The sequence below is a fragment of the Mustela lutreola genome, chromosome 3 (assembly GCF_030435805.1).
Source record: "Mustela lutreola isolate mMusLut2 chromosome 3, mMusLut2.pri, whole genome shotgun sequence".
Lineage (NCBI taxonomy): Eukaryota > Metazoa > Chordata > Mammalia > Carnivora > Mustelidae > Mustela > Mustela lutreola.
The window spans coordinates 191,799,264-191,818,359 of NC_081292.1; the positions used below are offsets into that span (position 1 = coordinate 191,799,264).

General features: G+C 39.1%; 1 protein-coding gene across 1 annotated transcript in view; it reads right to left on the reverse strand.

The window, feature by feature from the left end:
* Positions 1 to 15,856, reverse strand: part of PTH2R (parathyroid hormone 2 receptor) — an 86,033-nt gene extending 70,177 nt beyond the window's left edge. Inside the window, exon 1 of the mRNA XM_059168991.1 lies at positions 15,681 to 15,856. Coding sequence (XP_059024974.1) covers positions 15,681 to 15,755 — 75 coding nt within the window. The 5' untranslated portion in view covers positions 15,756 to 15,856. The remainder of the gene's footprint in view (positions 1 to 15,680) is intronic.
* Positions 15,857 to 19,096: the final 3,240 nt, after the last annotated feature.

The window sequence follows — 19,096 nt, forward strand, 5'->3', positions numbered from 1 at the left end:
ATGAGCTCAGAGCACAGCCATAGACTAGGGAGATGGGAGTGATTGACTGCTTTTTTCTGAAGGCACACTAAGGAGTCGGGCCCCAAGCTCTCAGCTCCTCTGGGCCAGAGATTGGGAGGCTGCCATTTTCATTCCCATCCTCCAGAATTCTACAGAAAGCATTCAGGGAACAAAAACTCCTGAGAGCAAACCCAAGGAGATTACTTAGCTTGGCCCCTGGCAAGGTTGGTGCAATTCCATCTTGGACAAAGACATTTGAGACTCACTGCAATATGCCCCTCACCCAGAAGATCAGCAAGAACATCCAGCGAAGACCCAGCTCACCAATGAAGAATGGCAGAACTCCAGAGCTAGGGGACAGCAACGCATAGAATTCATGGCTTCTTCCCCATGATCCTTAAGTCTTGCAAAGTTTAATTTTTTTTAATTTTATGTTTTTCTTATTCTACTTTTTTTAACTTTTCCTCTTTCCTCTTTTAACATTTTTTAACTAGTTGATCTTAACAATACCATTCTTTAAAAAAATCTTTTTAAACCTTCTTTATAGTCATATTTTATCCCTTCGTTGTATATAATGTTATTTTTTGTACACATATAGGTTTTATTTTCTAAAAAATTTTGGGATACAATTTCTTCTAATAGATCAAAATATACCCTAAATCTAGCATATGGCTTTGTTCTAATCTCCAGCCTGAGCACATTCTCTTCTCTTTTTTTTTTTTTCCTTCTTCCAACCAACTTATTAATTCCTTTTTTTAGAATTTTTTTTAATTTTCATCTTTATAGTTATACTCCATCCATTCATCATCTTTACCTTTATTTTTATATATATATGTTTTACTTTCTTTAAAATTTTGGGAAGTAGTTTCTTCTAAGAGACCAAAATACACCCAAAATCAAGTTCACCAGTCTAATATTAATTTATTAATTTATTCATTTATTCATTTACTTATTTTAATTTTTATTTTTTCCCCATTCTTTCTCCCCTGGGTTTTGGGTCTCCTCTGATTTGGTTGGCCTACATTTTTGAGGTTTTTACCACCTTTTAGACCTTATTTTCTTGTTCACATATTCTTATCCGGATAAAATAACAAGGTGGAAAATCTCACAAAAACAAAAACAAAAAAACAAGAGGAAGTACCAATGGCTACGGACCTAATCAGTACACACATTGGTAATATGTCAAAACTAAAGTTCAGAATGACGATTCCCAAGGTGCTAGCTAGGCCAATAAAAGACATGAGAGATATTAAAGAAACCCTTTCTGGAGAAATAAAATCCCATTCTGCAGAAATAAAGGAACTAAAATCAAAGAAGTTGAAATCAAAAAAGCTATTAATGAGGTGCAATAAAAAATGGAGACTTTTACTGCTAGGATAAATGAGGCAGAAGAGATAATTGGTGATATAGAAGACCAAATGATGGAGAATAAAGAAGCTGAGCAAAAGAGAGACAAACAACTGCTGGACCACAAGGGGAGAATTTGAGAGATAAGTGATACCATAAGATGAAACAATATTAGAATAATGGGGATTCCAGAAGAAGAAGAAGAGGGGGCAGAATGTATATTGGAGAGAATTATAGTAGAGAATTTCCCTAATATGGCAAAAACAACAAGGATCAAAATCCAGGAGACACAAAGACCCCCCACAAAATCAATAAAAATATGTCCACACCCTGACATTTAAAAGTAAAACTTACAAGTCTCAGTGACAAAGAGAAAATCCTGAAAGCAGCTAGAAGTCAGTAAGAAGTAAGTAAGAAGTCAGTAACATACAATGGTAGAAATATTAGATTAGCAGTAGACTTATCCACAAGGACATGGCAGGCCAGAAAGAACTGGCATGATAAATTCAGAACACTAAATGAGAAAAATATGCAACCAAGAATACTATATCCAGCTAGGCTGTCACTGAAAATAGAAGGAGGGATAAAAACCTTCCAGGACAAACAAAAACTAAAAGAATTTGCAAACACTAACCCAGCCCTCTAGGAAATATTGCAAGGGGTCTTCTAAGCACAGAGAGAGCCTAAAAGTAGTAGACCAGAAAGGAACACAGACAATACAATGGAACTAAATTCATATTTTTCAATAATAACCCTAAATATAAATGGGCTAAATGCCCCAATCAAAAGACACATGGTATCAGAATGGGGGTAGAAAGCAATTTATCACGCTAATGGACATCAAAAGAAAGCTGGGGTGGCAATCCTTATATCAGATAAATTAGATTTTAAGCCAAAGAATGCTAAGAGATGAGGAAGGACATTGTATCATATTCAAAGGGTCTGTCCCACAAGAAGATCTAACAATTTTAAATATCTCTGCCCCTAACATGGGAGCAGCCAGCTATATAAACCAATTAATAACAAAATCAGAAACACATCAACAATAATACAATAATAATAGGGGACTTTAACACCCCCCTCACTGAAATGGACAGATCATCCAAGCAAACGATCAACAAGGAAATAAAGGCCTTAAATGACACACTGAACTAGATGGACATCACAGATATATTCAGAACATTCCATACCAAAGAAACAGAATACATGTGCTTCTCTAGGGCACATGGAACATCCTCCAGACTAAATCACATCCTGGGTCACAAATCAGGTCAAAACTGGTATCAAAAGATTGGGATCATTCCCTGCATATTTTCAGACTACAATGCTCTGAAGCTAGAACTCAATCACAAGAGGAAAGCTGGAAAAAATTCAAATACATGGAGGCTAAAGAGCATCCCACTAAAAAAATGAATGGATCAACCAGGAAATTAAAGAAGAATTGAAAAAAAATTCAGGAAAACAAATGAAAATGAAAATACAACTGTTCAAAATCCTTGGAACAGCATTGGTGGTATAGTGGTGAGCATAGCTGCCTTCCAAAATCCTTGGAACACAGCAAAGTCTGTCCTGAGAGAAAAGTATATAGCAATATAAGCCTTTCTCAAGAAACAAGAAAGGTCTCAAGTACATAACCTAACCCTACACCTAAAGGAACTGGAGAAAGAACAGCAAAGAAAGCCTAAACCCAGCAGGAGAAGAGACATAATAAAGATCAGGGCAGAAATCAATGAAATAGAAAACAAAGAACAGTAGAACAGATCAACAAAACTAGGAGCTGGTTCTTTGAAAGGATTAATAAGATTGATAAACCCCTGGCCAAACTTATCAAAAAGAAAAGAAAAAGGACCCAAATAAATAAAATCATGAATGAAAGAGGAGCAATCACAACCAACATTAAAGAAATACAAACAATTATAAGAATATATTATCAGCAACTATATGCCAGCAAATTTGACAATCTGGAAGAAATGAATGCATTCTTAGGGACATATAAACTACCAAAACTGGTAGTTTGGAAGAAATAGAAAACCTGAAAGGAGTAAGGAGATTGAAGTAACCAAAACCAGTAAGGAGATTGAAGAAGTCATCAAAAATCTCCCAACAAACAAGAGCCCAGGGCCAGAGAGCTTCCCAGGGGAATTCTACCAAACATTTAAAGAAGAATTAATACCTATTCTCTTGAAACTGTTACAAAATATAGAAATGGAAGGAAAACTTCCAAACTCATTTCACGAGGCCAGCATTACCTTGATCCCAAAACCAGACAAAGACCCCACCAAAAAGGAGAATTACAGACCAATATCCTTGATGAACACAGATGTGAAAATTCTCACCAAAATACCAGCCAATAGGATCCAACAGTATGTTAAAAGGATTATTAACCATGGCCAAGTGGGATTTACTCCTGGGCTGCAAGGCTGGTTCAATATCCACAAATCAATCAATGTGATACAATACATTTATAAAAGAAAGAACAAGAACCATATGATACTCTCAATAGATGCTGAAAAAGCATTTGATGAAGTACAGCATCCTTTCTTGATCAAAACTCTTCACAGTGTAGGGACAGAGGGTACATAGGTCAATATCATCAAAGCCATCTATGGAAAAACCCACAGCGAGTATTATTTTCAATGGGGAAAAACTGAGAGCTTTTCCCCTAAGATCAGGAACACAGCAGGGATGTCCGCTATCACCACTGCTATTCAACATAGTACTAGAATTCCTAGCCTCAGCAGTCAGACAACAAAAAGAAATTAAAGGCATCTGAATTAGCAAAGAAGAAGTCAAACTCTCACTATTTGCAGATGATATGATACTTTATGTGGAAAACCCAAAAGACTCCACTCCAAAATTACTAGAACTTGTACAGGAATTCAGTAAAGTGTGAGGATATAATATCAATACACAGAAATCAGTTGCATTTCTATACACCAATAATAAGACAGAAGAAAAAGAAATCAAGGAGTGCATCCCATTTACCATTGCACCCAAAGCCATAAGATACCTAGGAAGAAACCTCACCAAAGAGGCAAAGATTCTGTACTCAGAAAACTATAAAGTACTCATGTAAGAAATTGAGGAAGACCCAAAGAAATGGAAAAACATTCTATGCTCATGGATTGGAAGAACGAATATTGTGAAAATGTCCATGTTACCTAAAGCAATCTATACATTTAATGCAATCCTTATCAAAATACCATCCATTTTTTTCAAAGGAATGGAACAAATAATCCTAAAATTTATATGGAACCAGAAAGAAACCCTAATAGCCAGAGGAATGTTGAAGAAGAAAGCCAAAGTTGGTGGCCCCACAATTCCAGACTTCAAGCTCTTTTACAAAGCTGTGATCATCAAGACAGTATAGTACTGGCACAAAAACAAACACATAGATCAATGGAACAGAATAGAGAGCCCAGAAATAAACTCTCAACTCTATGCCAACTAATCTCCAAGAAAGCAGGAAAGAATATCCAATGGAAAAAAGTCTCTTCAACAAATGATATTGGGGAAAATTGGACAGCCACATGCAGAAAAATGAAACTGGACCATTTCCTTACACCACACACAAAAATAGACTCAAAATGGATGAAAGACCTCAATGTGAGACAGGAATCCATCAAAAACCTTAAGGAGAACACAGGCAGCAACCTCTTTGTCCTCAGCCACAGTTACTTCTTGGTAGACACATCCCCAAAGGCAAGGGAACCAAGGGCAAAAATGAACTACTGGGACTTTACCAAGATCAAAAGCTTTTGCACAGCAAAGGAAACAGTCAACAAAACCAAAAGACAACTGACAGAATGGGAGAAGATATTCACAAATGACTTATCGGATAAAGGGCTACCATCCAAAATCTATAATGAACTTATCAAACTCAACTCCCAAAGAACAAATAATCCAATCAAGAAATGGGTAGAAAATATGAATACACATTTCTGCAAAGAAGACATCCATATGGCCAACAGACACATGAAAAAGTGCTCCACATCACTCGGCATCAGGGAAATACAAATCAAAATCACAATAAGATACCACTTCATACCAGTCAGAATGGCTAATATTAACAAGTCAGGAAACGACAGATGTGGGAGAGCATGCGGAGAAAGCAGAACCCTCCTATGCTGTTGGTGGGAATGCAAGCTGGCACAGCCACTCTGGAAAACAGCATGGAGGTTCCTCAAAAAGTTGGAAACAGAACTATCCTAAAACCCAGCAATCGCACTACTGAATATTTAACCTAAAGATACAAATGTAGTGATCCAAAGAGGCATTTGCACCCAAATGTTTATAGCAGCAATGTTCACAATACCAAAACTATGGAAAGAACCTAGATATCCATCAACAGATGAATGGATAAAGAAGATGTAGTGTGTATACACACACACACACACACACACACACACACACTCACACAATGGAATACTATGCAGCCATCAAAAGAAATGAAATCTTGTCATTTGCAATGACGTGACTGGAACTAGAGGGTATTATGCCTAGCCAAATAGGTCAATCAGAGAAAGACAATTATCATTATGATCTCCCTGATATGAGGAATTTGAGAGGCAGTGTGGGGGGCTTAGGGGGTTAGGAAGGAATAAATGAAACAAGATAGGATCAGGAGGGAGACATACCATAAGAGAGTCTTATTCTCAGAAAACAAGATGAGGGTTGCTGGGCGGAGGGGGTTATGGAATGGGTGACTGCGTTATGGACATTAGGGAGGGTATGTGATGTGAGTGCTGTGAAGAATGTAAGGCTTATGATTCAGAAACCTGTACCCCTGGGGTAAATAATACATTATATGTTAATAAAAATAATTTTTATAAACAATAATAATAAGGTCAAGAAACTATAAAGTAAGTTTCACATGGTAGAAACTGTGCACTCATTAGCTATAACAATTATGAATGTATATTAAGAGAATAAAGGAAAATTACTATGAGAACTTGTAAATTAAACCATTTTCTATGACCTCTCAAAAAAGGGTTGAATGTTGAAATGAAATTTTGGTTTCCCTAATTCCTGACTAAGGATGTGATTGCCTATCACACAACTGCTAGCTTTATGGATGAAAGAGAGGAGGTTGAGGTGTGACTATTTTTAGATAGTTGAATGAATAATGGTGTCTGGGGAGTAGGAAAAGGTAACATGGAATAAGGAATTTAGTCAATAGATTTGGGATTAATAAAGGGTTCTAAATCAGTAAGAAGTGGGAGTCCACATGGTCTTACCAAAGGTAAAATAAAATAACCCAGAGAGCCAAGGGTGCGGAGAATAGAAAGGGCTATATTTGACAAGACTGTGTGAGATCAGTATAGTCTAAGGCACAAACTTTTAGACAGATGTGGGGAGAGACATAAGAGCCAGCCACCCAACAATATTGTGTCTTATCATGTTGACTTCCTTCCCAAATGAATCAACATCACTCAAAGGTTGTATTAAACATTAATTCAAATGTCAAAACCGTTCTGAGAATACTGAACATGATCTGTTTGAAAAGGTGGGCATGTGTTGACCGTGTTTCTATTTCCAGTGATTATCACAGTGTCCAGCACATGTGAGACCCTCTAAGAACTTGCTGAACTGAACTGTCATGAATAGAAGGTTATGGGTTTTTTATTGTGTTTTAACTGAACTATAATTGATGTGTAACATGTTGTATTATTTCCAGCTATACTGATTTGATATTCATATATATCATGAAATAATAACCACAATAAGTCCACTTAACATCTGCTACCATACATTTACAAAATATTTTTCCCAGGATGAGAAGTGTTAAAATCTACTCTCTTAGCAACTTTCAAATAACGCAATACAACGTGATAACTATGGTCAACATGCTGTAGGTTAAACCCTTACGACTTACTTATTTTAAAACTGGAAGTTTGTACCAGTGACCACCTTGCCCATTTGGCCCTGTTTGGAGATTTTTTTGTTGTTGTTTATTAGATAAGGTGGTATTTTTTTTAACAGCTTTATTAAAATACAAACAACTAGTGGCTCCTGGGTGGCTCAGTCAGTTAGAACGTCCAACTCTTGTTTCCGCTCAGGGTCATGAGATCAAGCCCCACATCAGGCTCCATGCTCAGTCTAGAGTCTGCTTGTCCCTCTCCCTCTGCTCCACCCCCCAGGTGGCAAGTGCATGCATGCACACACATGCTCTCTCTCTCTCTTTCTCAAATAAATAAGTAAAATCTAAAAAAAGAAAGAAAGAAAGAAATACAAAGAACTATATATATTTGATGGGTACAGTTTGGTGGATTCAGACACATGCAAACACTTAAGATGCCATCACCAAAATCAAGGTAATAGATGTAGTCAACAACTTCCTCTTACACAATTAGCACGAGGGGTAAAAAAATGTGATAAACTCACAGACAAAATGCCATTCCAAATATATTACCAATCTGGTGGGAAATAGAAGCATACTGTGTCTTTTGGGTTGATATTAAGAGGCATTTTTAAGACTGCAGGAAACCCCCACGTGTCTACTTATGGTTTCTTCTAGTTTTTTAGATATCTCTAAGTTCAATTAATCAATATGAAAATTGTGTTTAAGTTTTGCTTACACGACAAGCCAACAGCTTCTGGATGTTGTGCCTGACAGACTTTATGCATATAGGAAGTAAGAGACGTTGAGAGGAGAAGCTCCACTTTGGTGCTCACAATATGCATGAATGCCTTTCTGAAGGCAGAGTCTCCTGTGGTGTAGGCAGAAGAATATGCAAGCTTAGACATATCTCATGCCCACAGAATTGGTATAAATGTATTGTTAAACATAATCTTTGCTCTCATAAAGTGTAGTAAAAAAAATTACTGAAAATTTTTTTCTCATAGAAAACAGAACTAGCCTGATTATGTAAGTAAGGAAAGTGACAAGAAGTATAAATTATTCTCATTTAAGAAATTATAGCCAGTTTGCAATTTGATGTAAATGGTTTCATAAAGAAAAGGAAGAAGTTTACCTTAATTACACACAGAAGTCTGCTCTAATCTAGTCACATAAATATTTAGCCAAATAGGATTAAGCAACACTTTTGTTTGTTTGCTAGGTTTTTAAGTATGTTAATAATATGTATCTTGTTATTAACAAGAGTATTTGACTTATTTGCTAATTCAAGCAGCAATATGTAATAGGTCTTCTACCTATGATCATACAAACACTTACCAATATTTAATGAGCATCTACTAGGTACCCTGTACTATAGAAAAGTTATGAAGAATCAGTTCTTGCCCTCAAGTAGCCCACTACCTGTGGCAGAACATCAAAACAATTAATATGACATATTTTCAAAGAAAGAACATATCAGGGGTACTTGGATAGTGTACCAAATTGCAAACTGGCTATAATTTAACTAAGTCCAACTCTTGGTTTCAGCTCAGGTCATGATCACAGGGTCCTGGGATCGAGCCCCGTGTCAGGCTCCACATTCAGCATAGAATCTGCTTGAGATTCTATCTCTCCTCTCCCTCTGCCCCTCCCTCTCATGCTGTCTCTCTCACTCTAAAATAAATAAATGAAATCTTTTAAAAAAAGAAATGGCATATCATTTAGGACTTTAAAATAAAAATTATATATGATATAATTCAGAACTTTCTACACTTGCCTTCCATTTAACAGTTTAATAAAATTAACATGAACATGAGCAAATACCATACATGATAAATCTTTAGAAGCAGTGCCATCGAAGTAATAAACAAGATAGTATCCCTCTAGTAATTATTACCATCCAACACTATATTGGGCGCTCTAGTTAATGCAGTAAGATAAGACAAAAGATAAAAAGAAATAACAGTATTATTATTGGAGAAAATTGTTACTGTTTCAGAATAAACTTGGTAGGTATGAATCAGTAAATAAAAATAATCAATTCTCAGGGCACCTGGGGGCTCAAGTCACTAAGTGTCTGCCTTTGGCTCAGGTCATGATCCCTGGGTCCTGGGATTGAGCCCTGCATCAGGCTCCCTGCTCAGCAAGAAGCCTTCTTCTCCTTCTCCCACTCCCCCTACTTGTGTTTCCTCTCTCACTGTGTCTCTCCCTGTCAAATAAATAAATAAATTCTTTAAAAAAAAAAATCATCTCTCTATACCAGTAATAGCTAGTTAGAAAATATAACAGAAATGATGATGATGACGGCCACAATGATAGCAACAACAGTGATGGCTAAGAGTTAGAGTGAGCAAGCTCTCTGACAGGTGCTCCATTCAGTGTATTTCCTGAGATTTTCATGCTGTGCAATTCACACACCAACTTACTGAATTTGGCATTAGGTCATCCCCATTTTTCAAATGAAGAAACTGAGCTTTTGAGATGCTAGTAAGAGAGGGTAGGAAACGTAGATTCCAAATTCAGTGCTGATATCAAAGTCATAAGCTTAACCATTTTGTATACTTCCTTCCCCCTCCAGGAAGCTGTGATTTACTTTCTTTGAGATCTGTAAAATCCCACCAGCCAATGGAATAACTCTTAAGCTCAATACTGAGCCTGCTTTATCAGTTATTAGGACAAGAGAGCTTTGGAAACACCAAACTCTCCTAGAGACCAACAGCACTTTTCTCTCCATCTCCATGACCAGAGGCAGGTTCCATGATCTCTGCCCTTAGAACAGAATGACCTTTTTAATATTAAAACCAGAGTAAATGATTAGAGACTTCAGCTCCAAGTGTGATCAAAGAGGATGATTTTCTTGAAATGAAAAAATACAAATGAGCTTATTCAAACATTTATGCAGAACCTACTACCTAAAGATACCATGCTGATTGTCACAGGGTGTTCCAAACTGTTTATTAGTCCCTTTTCCCCTGTGAATTTATAATTTAGGAGTAATCATAAAGAAAACCTATATGTATACCCTCTTTTAAGCAAGTTAGCCAGTGCTTTCACTTCCATTATACCTTCATTGAGAAAATATCATTCACACATGTGGCTCCAGGTACTTCCTACAAAATGCTGATGCTAAATCCAGAGTTTTCTTAAGCTTTATAATCCAAAATCCAACCAGCTCCTAAATATCTCAGGCATCTCATGCTCAGCTTATCTAAAAATTTCACTCATCATATCTGCCCCAATGCACTCTTCCTTCAGCTGAATGTACCTTCTGTCTCTTGAATCCATCTGCCTTCTTACATCTCCAATTCTACAAGGACACACTGGTTGGAACAGCTGCCATGGCCTTCTGAGCAGTTGCTCTATCTTCAGAATGACTTCTTTAGAAGGGGAGACAGATATTTAGCAAGTAGTCAGATCAACAAATGTAAAATTATAACAGCTATCAGTACTATGAATAAAATATCCAATTGCTGTCAGAATGCAACTGGATCCTGAAGGAGAAACTGTAAGGAATAGAAGGAACAGTATTGGAGGCAGAGACAATAACCTCGCAAAATACACACGCACACACACACACACACACACACACACACACACAGAAAAGAAGTGGCGGGCGCCTGCGTGACTCAATTTGTTAAGCAACTGCCTTTGGCTCGGGTCACGATTCTGGAGTCCCGGGACTGAGTCAGGCATCTGGCTCCCTGCTTGGCAGGGAATCTGCTTCTCGCACTGACCTCTCTCCTCTCATCCTCTTTCTCTCTCTCAAATAAATAAAATTTTTAAAAAAGAAAGAGAGAAAGAAAGAAAGGAAGGAAGGAAGGAAGGAAGGAAGGAAGGAAGGAAGGAGCTGGCATTTTTATTATCCAACACCTTAAGGCTTTTGAGAGCCTGCATACTTTTCAACTCAATATTCCCATATCCCATGAGATAGTCATGGTGTCTTCATCACTGTCACTTTAGATTGGAGGAAATGGAGGCTCAGAAGGTACACTGGGCTGTCTAAACTCACATTGCCATTAAAAGATTTAAAGAATAACTCAGGGAGAAGGCAGAGGGGAAAGAACAAACATGGATTCTAGCGGATGACAAATCCAACAGAAGCTCAAAACAGGAAAATAAGTGGAATGTGTGACTGTTAGTTGAAAATGTTCTATTTTTGTTCACGAAGAACTGAGGAAGTTCCAAGGAAATGAAACCTCTCTGTGCGTGGCCAGGAAGAGGCAACGCTTAGCTCTCTTCTATCTTGCAGCTTCTGGGCTGCCGACGCTGAGGGTTCTACCTGCAATTAGCGCAGCCACAGAAGACAAGGCTTCCCCATGCCTGGAAGACCAATGAAAACCGTCCTGGCTGTCAACAGGAAGGAAGGAGAACAAACCAACCATTCCTCTTTAACTACAGTAGTGTTTATGGAAAGAGGCATGGTGCAGACGTTATCAGCAAGCAAGTTTCAGTTTGATTTCGCTAAGAGTAGTCCTTCGGCTGACCATCTTAGAGAAGCTGATGAAGACACCATGGCTATCTCATGGGACGAATATCCTAATTATGTCCTCATTCTTAAATCTACCGATGATGGCTTGTTGCTAGTTCCATCTGCTATCACCATGATCTCCAACTGACACAGAAATTGAGATACGGCTGTAGGCTTACTTACTTATTTCTTTAAATCAATCTATCATCTATCTCCCCTTTTCTCTCTATATCCTACTCCTACTTCTCTACCTCTCCATATGCAACTACTTATGTGAAACTTATATACATATCCCTCTTAATCTAGATCTTCACACAATATTTGTTGCTGCTTTATGTGCATGTATTTAAATGTATGTAAATGAGATTGTGTCATATATCTCATTGTTTATATGCTATAGCTTATCCTGTTTGAAAGATCTCATACCCGCTATTTTGTGTACATTGAATCTACTGCTTTTTACTGCTGCCTAGTATACCCCGTGATGAGCACCCGGGTTGATCCCAACACACAGAATTTTTGCAATAACCATTATGAACTTGTCTAAGAAATTCCTTGAGATATATCCACAGAGATGGATATTGTTGGGACAGAAGGCTGAATAGACATAATTAAGCTAAGCAATGCCTAACTGATCTCCACAATAAGGACACCAATCCGAGGGGTGGGTCCCAGGGTAGAAGCCAGGGTGTGGATCATGACTACTCTACTTGTTAGTTGTGTGACCTGAGAAAATTACGTAACATCTCTAAGCCCCATTTTCTTCCTTATGAAATGAATAATTATGGTGCCTATCTCATAAAGTTACTATGAGAACTAAATGAGATAACAATAAAGTGCTTAGCACAGTATTTGGTACTTAGTAGGTAAATAAATATTATCACTGATTATCACCCTTCTCCACAAATATAAGACTTCTGATTCTCCAATAGACTCTGAATTTTCATACTGGAAGGTCAGTAGAGCTAATCTTTCTCACTGAACCAAATAAGAGCAGAGCTATCAAGTTTCATGCCCAAGGAGGCCGCATGTTTTTGGAGGAGGAAATGGAATGTGGCTTTGGGGTTCCCAAGCTACTGCTCCTTTCCCCACATCAGAATGTGCTGTGTTGTTATGTTGATATTCCACTCAGGCAAAAAATGGATGATTACTGAAAAACAAAATCTGCCCATGAGTACCCGCTCATACCTAGTACTGTATGGAAGTTACACACTTCCGCTGAATATGTCATATTCTTCTGAGAATTTTCTCCAGTCATTATAATGCATTTGTGCTTACTTCCGGGCACATACACTGTTGCAGCCACACTGATCTGCAGCTCTGGAGCCTGCAGAAGGTGACTGAATCACGTGGGGTCAGCCCATTCTTGAGCCCAGCAAAACCTGTGTGGTCCCTTGGTAATTTTGTAAGGAAGGCAGACACAGAGGTGCGCCACTAACATAGTCCTTCAAGAAACAACCAACTATTTGTCTGTAAGAATTGTGGTTGCCTGACAGCCTCCAGCTGTGGTTACTTTCAAATATCTGTCTCAGCTTTGGAGCCAAGTGCACAGTGACATCAAGAATCCTGAGCTAATGAGTAAACCACAGGCAGAGTACTAGGACCTGGCAATTTTATCACCACATGGGACTCCTCTGATGGGCACCCTTTACTCCTGAGCTCTCCACGAAGTTGGCCAAGGCTTTGCTGGATTCCCATCCTGGTCTGAAGCTCTCCCTGTCCAATTCTACTTTCTCGCTTTTCTCTCTTTCACAGGCATTCTTCCCCAGTAAACCTACTGTACCACTAATTCCATCTCAGAGTCTGTGTCCAGAAGGACCCACTGACACAGCAAACAAAATACTACACATATTTATACAATGCTCCCAATTTCCATAAGATAATCTGACATCAAGAAATGTATTGCTGGGCACTGTAATGATATTTGATACACAAATACTTGAGTTTTGAACTGTGCATCTTCACCAACCAAAAACGACAGGGATCTTTAAGAACAAGTGATAGGTACGAGTCTGTATTATCTATTTTGTGATGTGATCCAATGCTTATTAAATAATAAACATTTGTTCTTCATAAGCTTTCTGCTTTGATGTTCTATCAATATATTTTCTAAATTTAATATACATATTAGCTGGGAATGAACATGAGCAGACTGACGATCAGAGAAGTTGTGAACGTGTCAGTGTAAATCACTTTAAACTTCACATTTTGTTTAAAGGGCCAAAAGCTATCATTTCATTTCATACATTCTTAATTTATAAACATAAACGGAAGTCAATTTAAAGCAATGTATCTCAACTGGGGCTGATTTTGCCTCCCAAGAGACATTTGGCAACATCTAGAGACATATTTTGGTTGCAACAACTTGGGGGGTGGAGTTGGGGGCGGGGTGGGGGGAGGTGACGCTACTGGCCTCTAGTGGACAGGATAGGAATATTGCTAAATATCCTACAGTATACAAGACGGTACCCACAACAAAGAACGTCAATAATGTCAAGGTTGAGAAACCTTGGTTTAAAATTATAGAAAAAGTGTCCAATGTCCTGAGTGTTTTATTGAAAGCTAAAAGTAAAAGAAATGTTCTACCTACAATCTCATAGTGATATTTTGTTGTTGTGCTAATCAGTATCTCCCCATTCTCCTAAAAAAAAAAGGTAATCTCAAACACTGAATAAAATAAATGATTACAATCATTTGCCCCTTATACAAGGAAGCAATGCTTTTAAGCAAATTATTCAAATATCTTAATGAGACAGAAATGCAGGACATACATTAGAGATCACCAGAGTTCCATAACTGTCACCAAATCCTTAGGGTTTCTTTTTTTTTTTTCCATTTGCTCATATTCTTTCTGTTACCTTGGTGGAATTTTTCAGGTTTGAGCATACCCTGCTTTTAACACCCCTTGTTCATATTATTTGTTAACATATAACACACATATTATTTGATTTTTTTAACATAGCAAGTATACATTAAACATCCTGGTCATGCTAGACAAAGCCCAGGATGTAGCAGGGAAGGGCATTTTTTCCTTTAACGCATGTGGCTATGTGGTTAATAATAATAATAATAATAATAAATTTCTTTAAATTGTGCTTTTAGGATAATTGACATTTAAACTGATCATCTGAAAGCCAAGAACACAGTATTAAGTTTAGATAGTATTAGTACATAAATCAATGCTTTAATTTTTCTCATGGTTAAAGAATTTAAAAAAAAAAAAAAACCCACAAAATCTGGGGCTCCATTTGATGGTCAAGGTGCGCCCTCTGCTGAGCAGAAAACAGAAATAACCTTGATACAGTTTAAATTCACAGGGTTCTTGCACTACACGTATCTCCATTTAGCTCATCTGAAAAGTTGAGTGTAAACCCCACATTTTATTTAACTCAAGAAAATGTTAGGTTGAATTGTGACTTGCATATTATAAAGGACTTATGCTAAAAGAAAAATCTCTAAACACTATTAGCCGCATGAAATAACTAACACTCAACATTAACAATCTGAGCTTTACTTAACCCTGTATTTTTGCTCTGTCAAGTCTCTTCGCTTTAATGGTATGCAACTATCAGGGAGAGCCAGCTATCCTTTCAGTCAGTAGTTACTATCAGTCCTAGAAGTTTAAGTTCTCAAAAGTGACAGTAAATGACCAGCAGACAAAAATAATTCGGATTAATTAAACGGGAACCAAGGAGTCTAAGGGCAAGAAAAGTTCGTGCACCTCCGTCTCGCCTCCTGATCCAGAACCGGTTGTAAATTAAATACCCCCTTACTTTGCAGATGCCAAAACGCCCACCCAGGACACTCCCCTAAGATCTATCTTCGTGGCTCCACGAAATGCCTGTCAGACCCTGAGGGATGCGTGTGTGCGTGTGTGTGTGTGTGTGTGTGTGTGTGTGTGTGTGCGCGCGCGCGCGCGCCCCTGGATGTGTTCGCATGAGCCCCCGCACGCCTCGGTCTCCGTCTCCCTAACGCCCCGGGTCGCGAGCCTCCGGGAAGCAGGTGTCACGGGGCACCTGCGCTTACCTGGGCTCCGGCGAGAAGGCAGCCGCCGAGCATCAGCCACCCCCAGACGTGGGGCGATGCTCCCGGCCTGGCCATGCCGGGACCAGCCCGAGCGAGAAGCACAAACGCTGTCCCGGAGCCCGGAGAGGCTCCCCGCTCTCAACTTGGCCGGCGCGGGGCAAACTTGTGGCCGGGAGCGCGGCACCGCTGGGGCGGCTCGGAGCGCGCGTCGGATCTCGGTCCTGCGCGGTGAGGCCCGCGCCTTGGTCGGGTCGGCGGGGGAGAGCGGCCCCTCGAGGCCCGCGTGGGAGGAGGGGGCAGGCGGACCCTGCGGATCTCCGGTTGCAGGAGGGGCGGGAGGAGCTCCGGCTCCCGCTCAGAGTCACTGAGTCCCGCAGCCCAGGGGACCCGAGGGCACCGATCTCGAGCTCTGCTGCCGTCGCCCCCAGCTCGCGCCGTCTCTACTTCCGTGCGTTCTGCACCGGGTTCCAACCCCCTGTCTCGAAGGGTGGCCTAAGTCCTCAAGGAGTGCTCTAAAGCTCCCTGCTGTCCGGTGCGCGCTGACCACCCGTCACGGGAGGCACCGGCTAGTGCGGCTGAAGGCTTCGGAGGCCAGGCGGGTGCTGCACCTGCGGTATGAGGAGCCGTCTCTACGATGGTCTCCACGACCCTCCCAAATTCTCTTCCCTTTCTTCTAACCACTGTGAATAGTGTGTGCGCACCTGTGTGAGAGAGAGAGAGAGAGACTGAGAGCGAAGGAAAGAGGGAGGGAGATTCTACTTCCCAGAGATTCTAAATCTCTGGGTTGAAATTTCTTTGTATCATTTTCTAAGTACTGGATGCAAGCTTCGTAGAAAGACACCTAATATTCATTTATAGGGGTGGGTGGGTGGGTGGGTGGGTGTGTGCGCACGTGTGTAAATATCTTTATTTGGGATAAAGCCCGTTCCTTTATTTTTCTTATAGGCATAATCATCAAGATGCCAGAAACCTTCCTTCAGAGACATTGAGTCCGGAAATAGTCTCCCAGGATCTGATCCAACAGGGAATGATTCCCATAGACAAAACACAAGAGTTCTCTCTCCTCTTGACAATGGGGATCTGAGATTCGTCGCCATCAGCTTTCATATGAGTGCCAAAGTGAAAACTGGGTTTGCTCTTAAAACTTCTAAATTATTAATGGCTGGCCACCCTAACACTTTACTAAAAAGAGATCATTTCTATTTCTACATGTCTGAAATGTTCACTCCTATTTCTATTTTAATAGCATTGTTTATAGTACATATATGTATTGTGAACAACCTCATGTTTTTTGGAAGTAGCAAAATCTAAATTATACAACATACGCACAGGTACATACCAGTAAAATTACCAAGTAAAGTTCACTTTCTACTTATTCTATCAAAGATTTCTAGCACTCTCTGTGGTGATTATTATCTAAAGCCTTCAGTTTGATTAAATTATTTAGAACTAGTACCTGTTACATTATCCTACTCAAGCAAGAAAATAGTGGTAATAGTTTAAGACCTATATAGTAGATATCTCTCTATCAGTATAAAGCATTAAGTGCTTTATTACAGTTCAGTTAGTCTTCTAAGTACTTTACATAAAATTAACTAATCTTTCCATTAACCCTGTGAGATAGGCATTATTATTATCCATATTGATAAATAAGGAAACAGATAGTAGTTGAGTACTATCTGTTTAGTTTAGTTTAACAGATAGCAACAGATACTTTCCCAAAGTCAAGATATTCTATCATTGTGACGTAACTAATCATGTGTTCTCCTATTTGTACAAAAATATTATTACAGATTCTTTTCCATATTCCTTGGGCCTCACAAAAGCAGAAACACTTTTCCAACCAGTTCTTATTTTCATTTCTTTGTTGTTCTTCCTCCCTTAGCCAGAGAATTATTTACTGTACATTATTGTAGTCGTTCCAAGCCTGGGACAGTTTTATCCCCCAAGGGACATCTGGCAATGTCTAGAGACATTTTTGGTTGTGTCATATTTTTGGTGCGTCACAGAACACATTACGAGCATGTAGGGGATAGAGGTCAGTGATGCTACTAAACACCCTACAATTTGCAGAACAGTTTCTCATGACAGAAATATCTCCCAAAATGTCAGTACTGACAAGGCTGAGAAACTCTGCATTACAGCAAAAAGGGTACCCAAATTGTTAAATAAGATAGGCCTGTACATTGGAACTTGCAATTTGCATGAAACGTATGCTATTCAAAAGGTTCATTCATTAAAAAGGTAAAAATCAACAGGCTCTAGACTAGAATATTCGAAGTTTTGAAGATATTAAATTATGCTAAATGAAAACGTTATGTAAAATAAAAAACACACAAATGGCTGTGATATTATCAGGATATTTGTGGCTTTGCCATAGAATATATAATTGCTGATATTATGGGTAAACTTGGAATAATTAGATTAGTTGTAAACTGATAGCTTAAAAAAAGAAAAGAAAACCTTTAGGGTCACCTGGGTGGCTCAGTTAGTTAAATCTGACTCTTAAATTTGGCTCAGGTCATGATCTCAGGGTCATGAGATCAAGCCCTGCAAGGTCTCCCTATGTGCTTAGCAGGGAGTCTGCTTGAGATTCTCTTCCCCCACCCTCTCTCTGCCCCTCCCCCTGCTTGTTCTCACCCTCTCAAAGAAATAAATCTTAAAAAAAAAAAAAAGTAAAACATTTATACAAAGTTGATGAAGTAACTTATCTAACAATTCTCTTTGCAAATGACATCGTGTCAATCCTTAAAATCAATGAGAGTCCATGGCAGTTCTGATTATCCCCATTCACAAATGAAAAACAGGATCTTGATCATTAAGGGACTCAACCCCAAGAAAATCCTAGCCCCAAGGAAATCATGTGATTTCTAACAGTTTCATTTTGTTTTGTTTTTTTCTATCATTTATTTATTTGTTCATTGCTATCCTTTGTCATTCTACTATGTCACATACCGACCTGTTATCAGGATTAGCTGGCATGCTTGTTAAAAATGCACATTTATGGGCGCCTGGGTGGCTCAGTGGGTTAAGCCGCTGCCTTCAGCTCAGGTCATGATCTCAGGGTCCTGGGATCGAGTCCCGCATCGGGCTCTCTGCTCAGCAGGGAGTCTGCTTCCCTCTCTCTCTCTCTGCCTGCCTGCTTGTGATTTCTCTCTGTCAAATAAATAAATGAAATCTTAAAAAAAAAAAAAAATGCACATTCTTGAGCTTTACCTGAGACCTACTGAACCCCAATCTCCAGGGCTGGGGTTTGGAAATCTACATTTTTTACAAGCTCCTGGATGATTTTCATACAAGCTAAAAATTTCAGCATCACTGTCTAGACTGATTGGTACATGCCGCTGTGAAGTCTACACAGGCCTGGTGAGATCTTAAAGCCCAATACTTCTCTTCTGTGAAAAGTGTACTCAGGG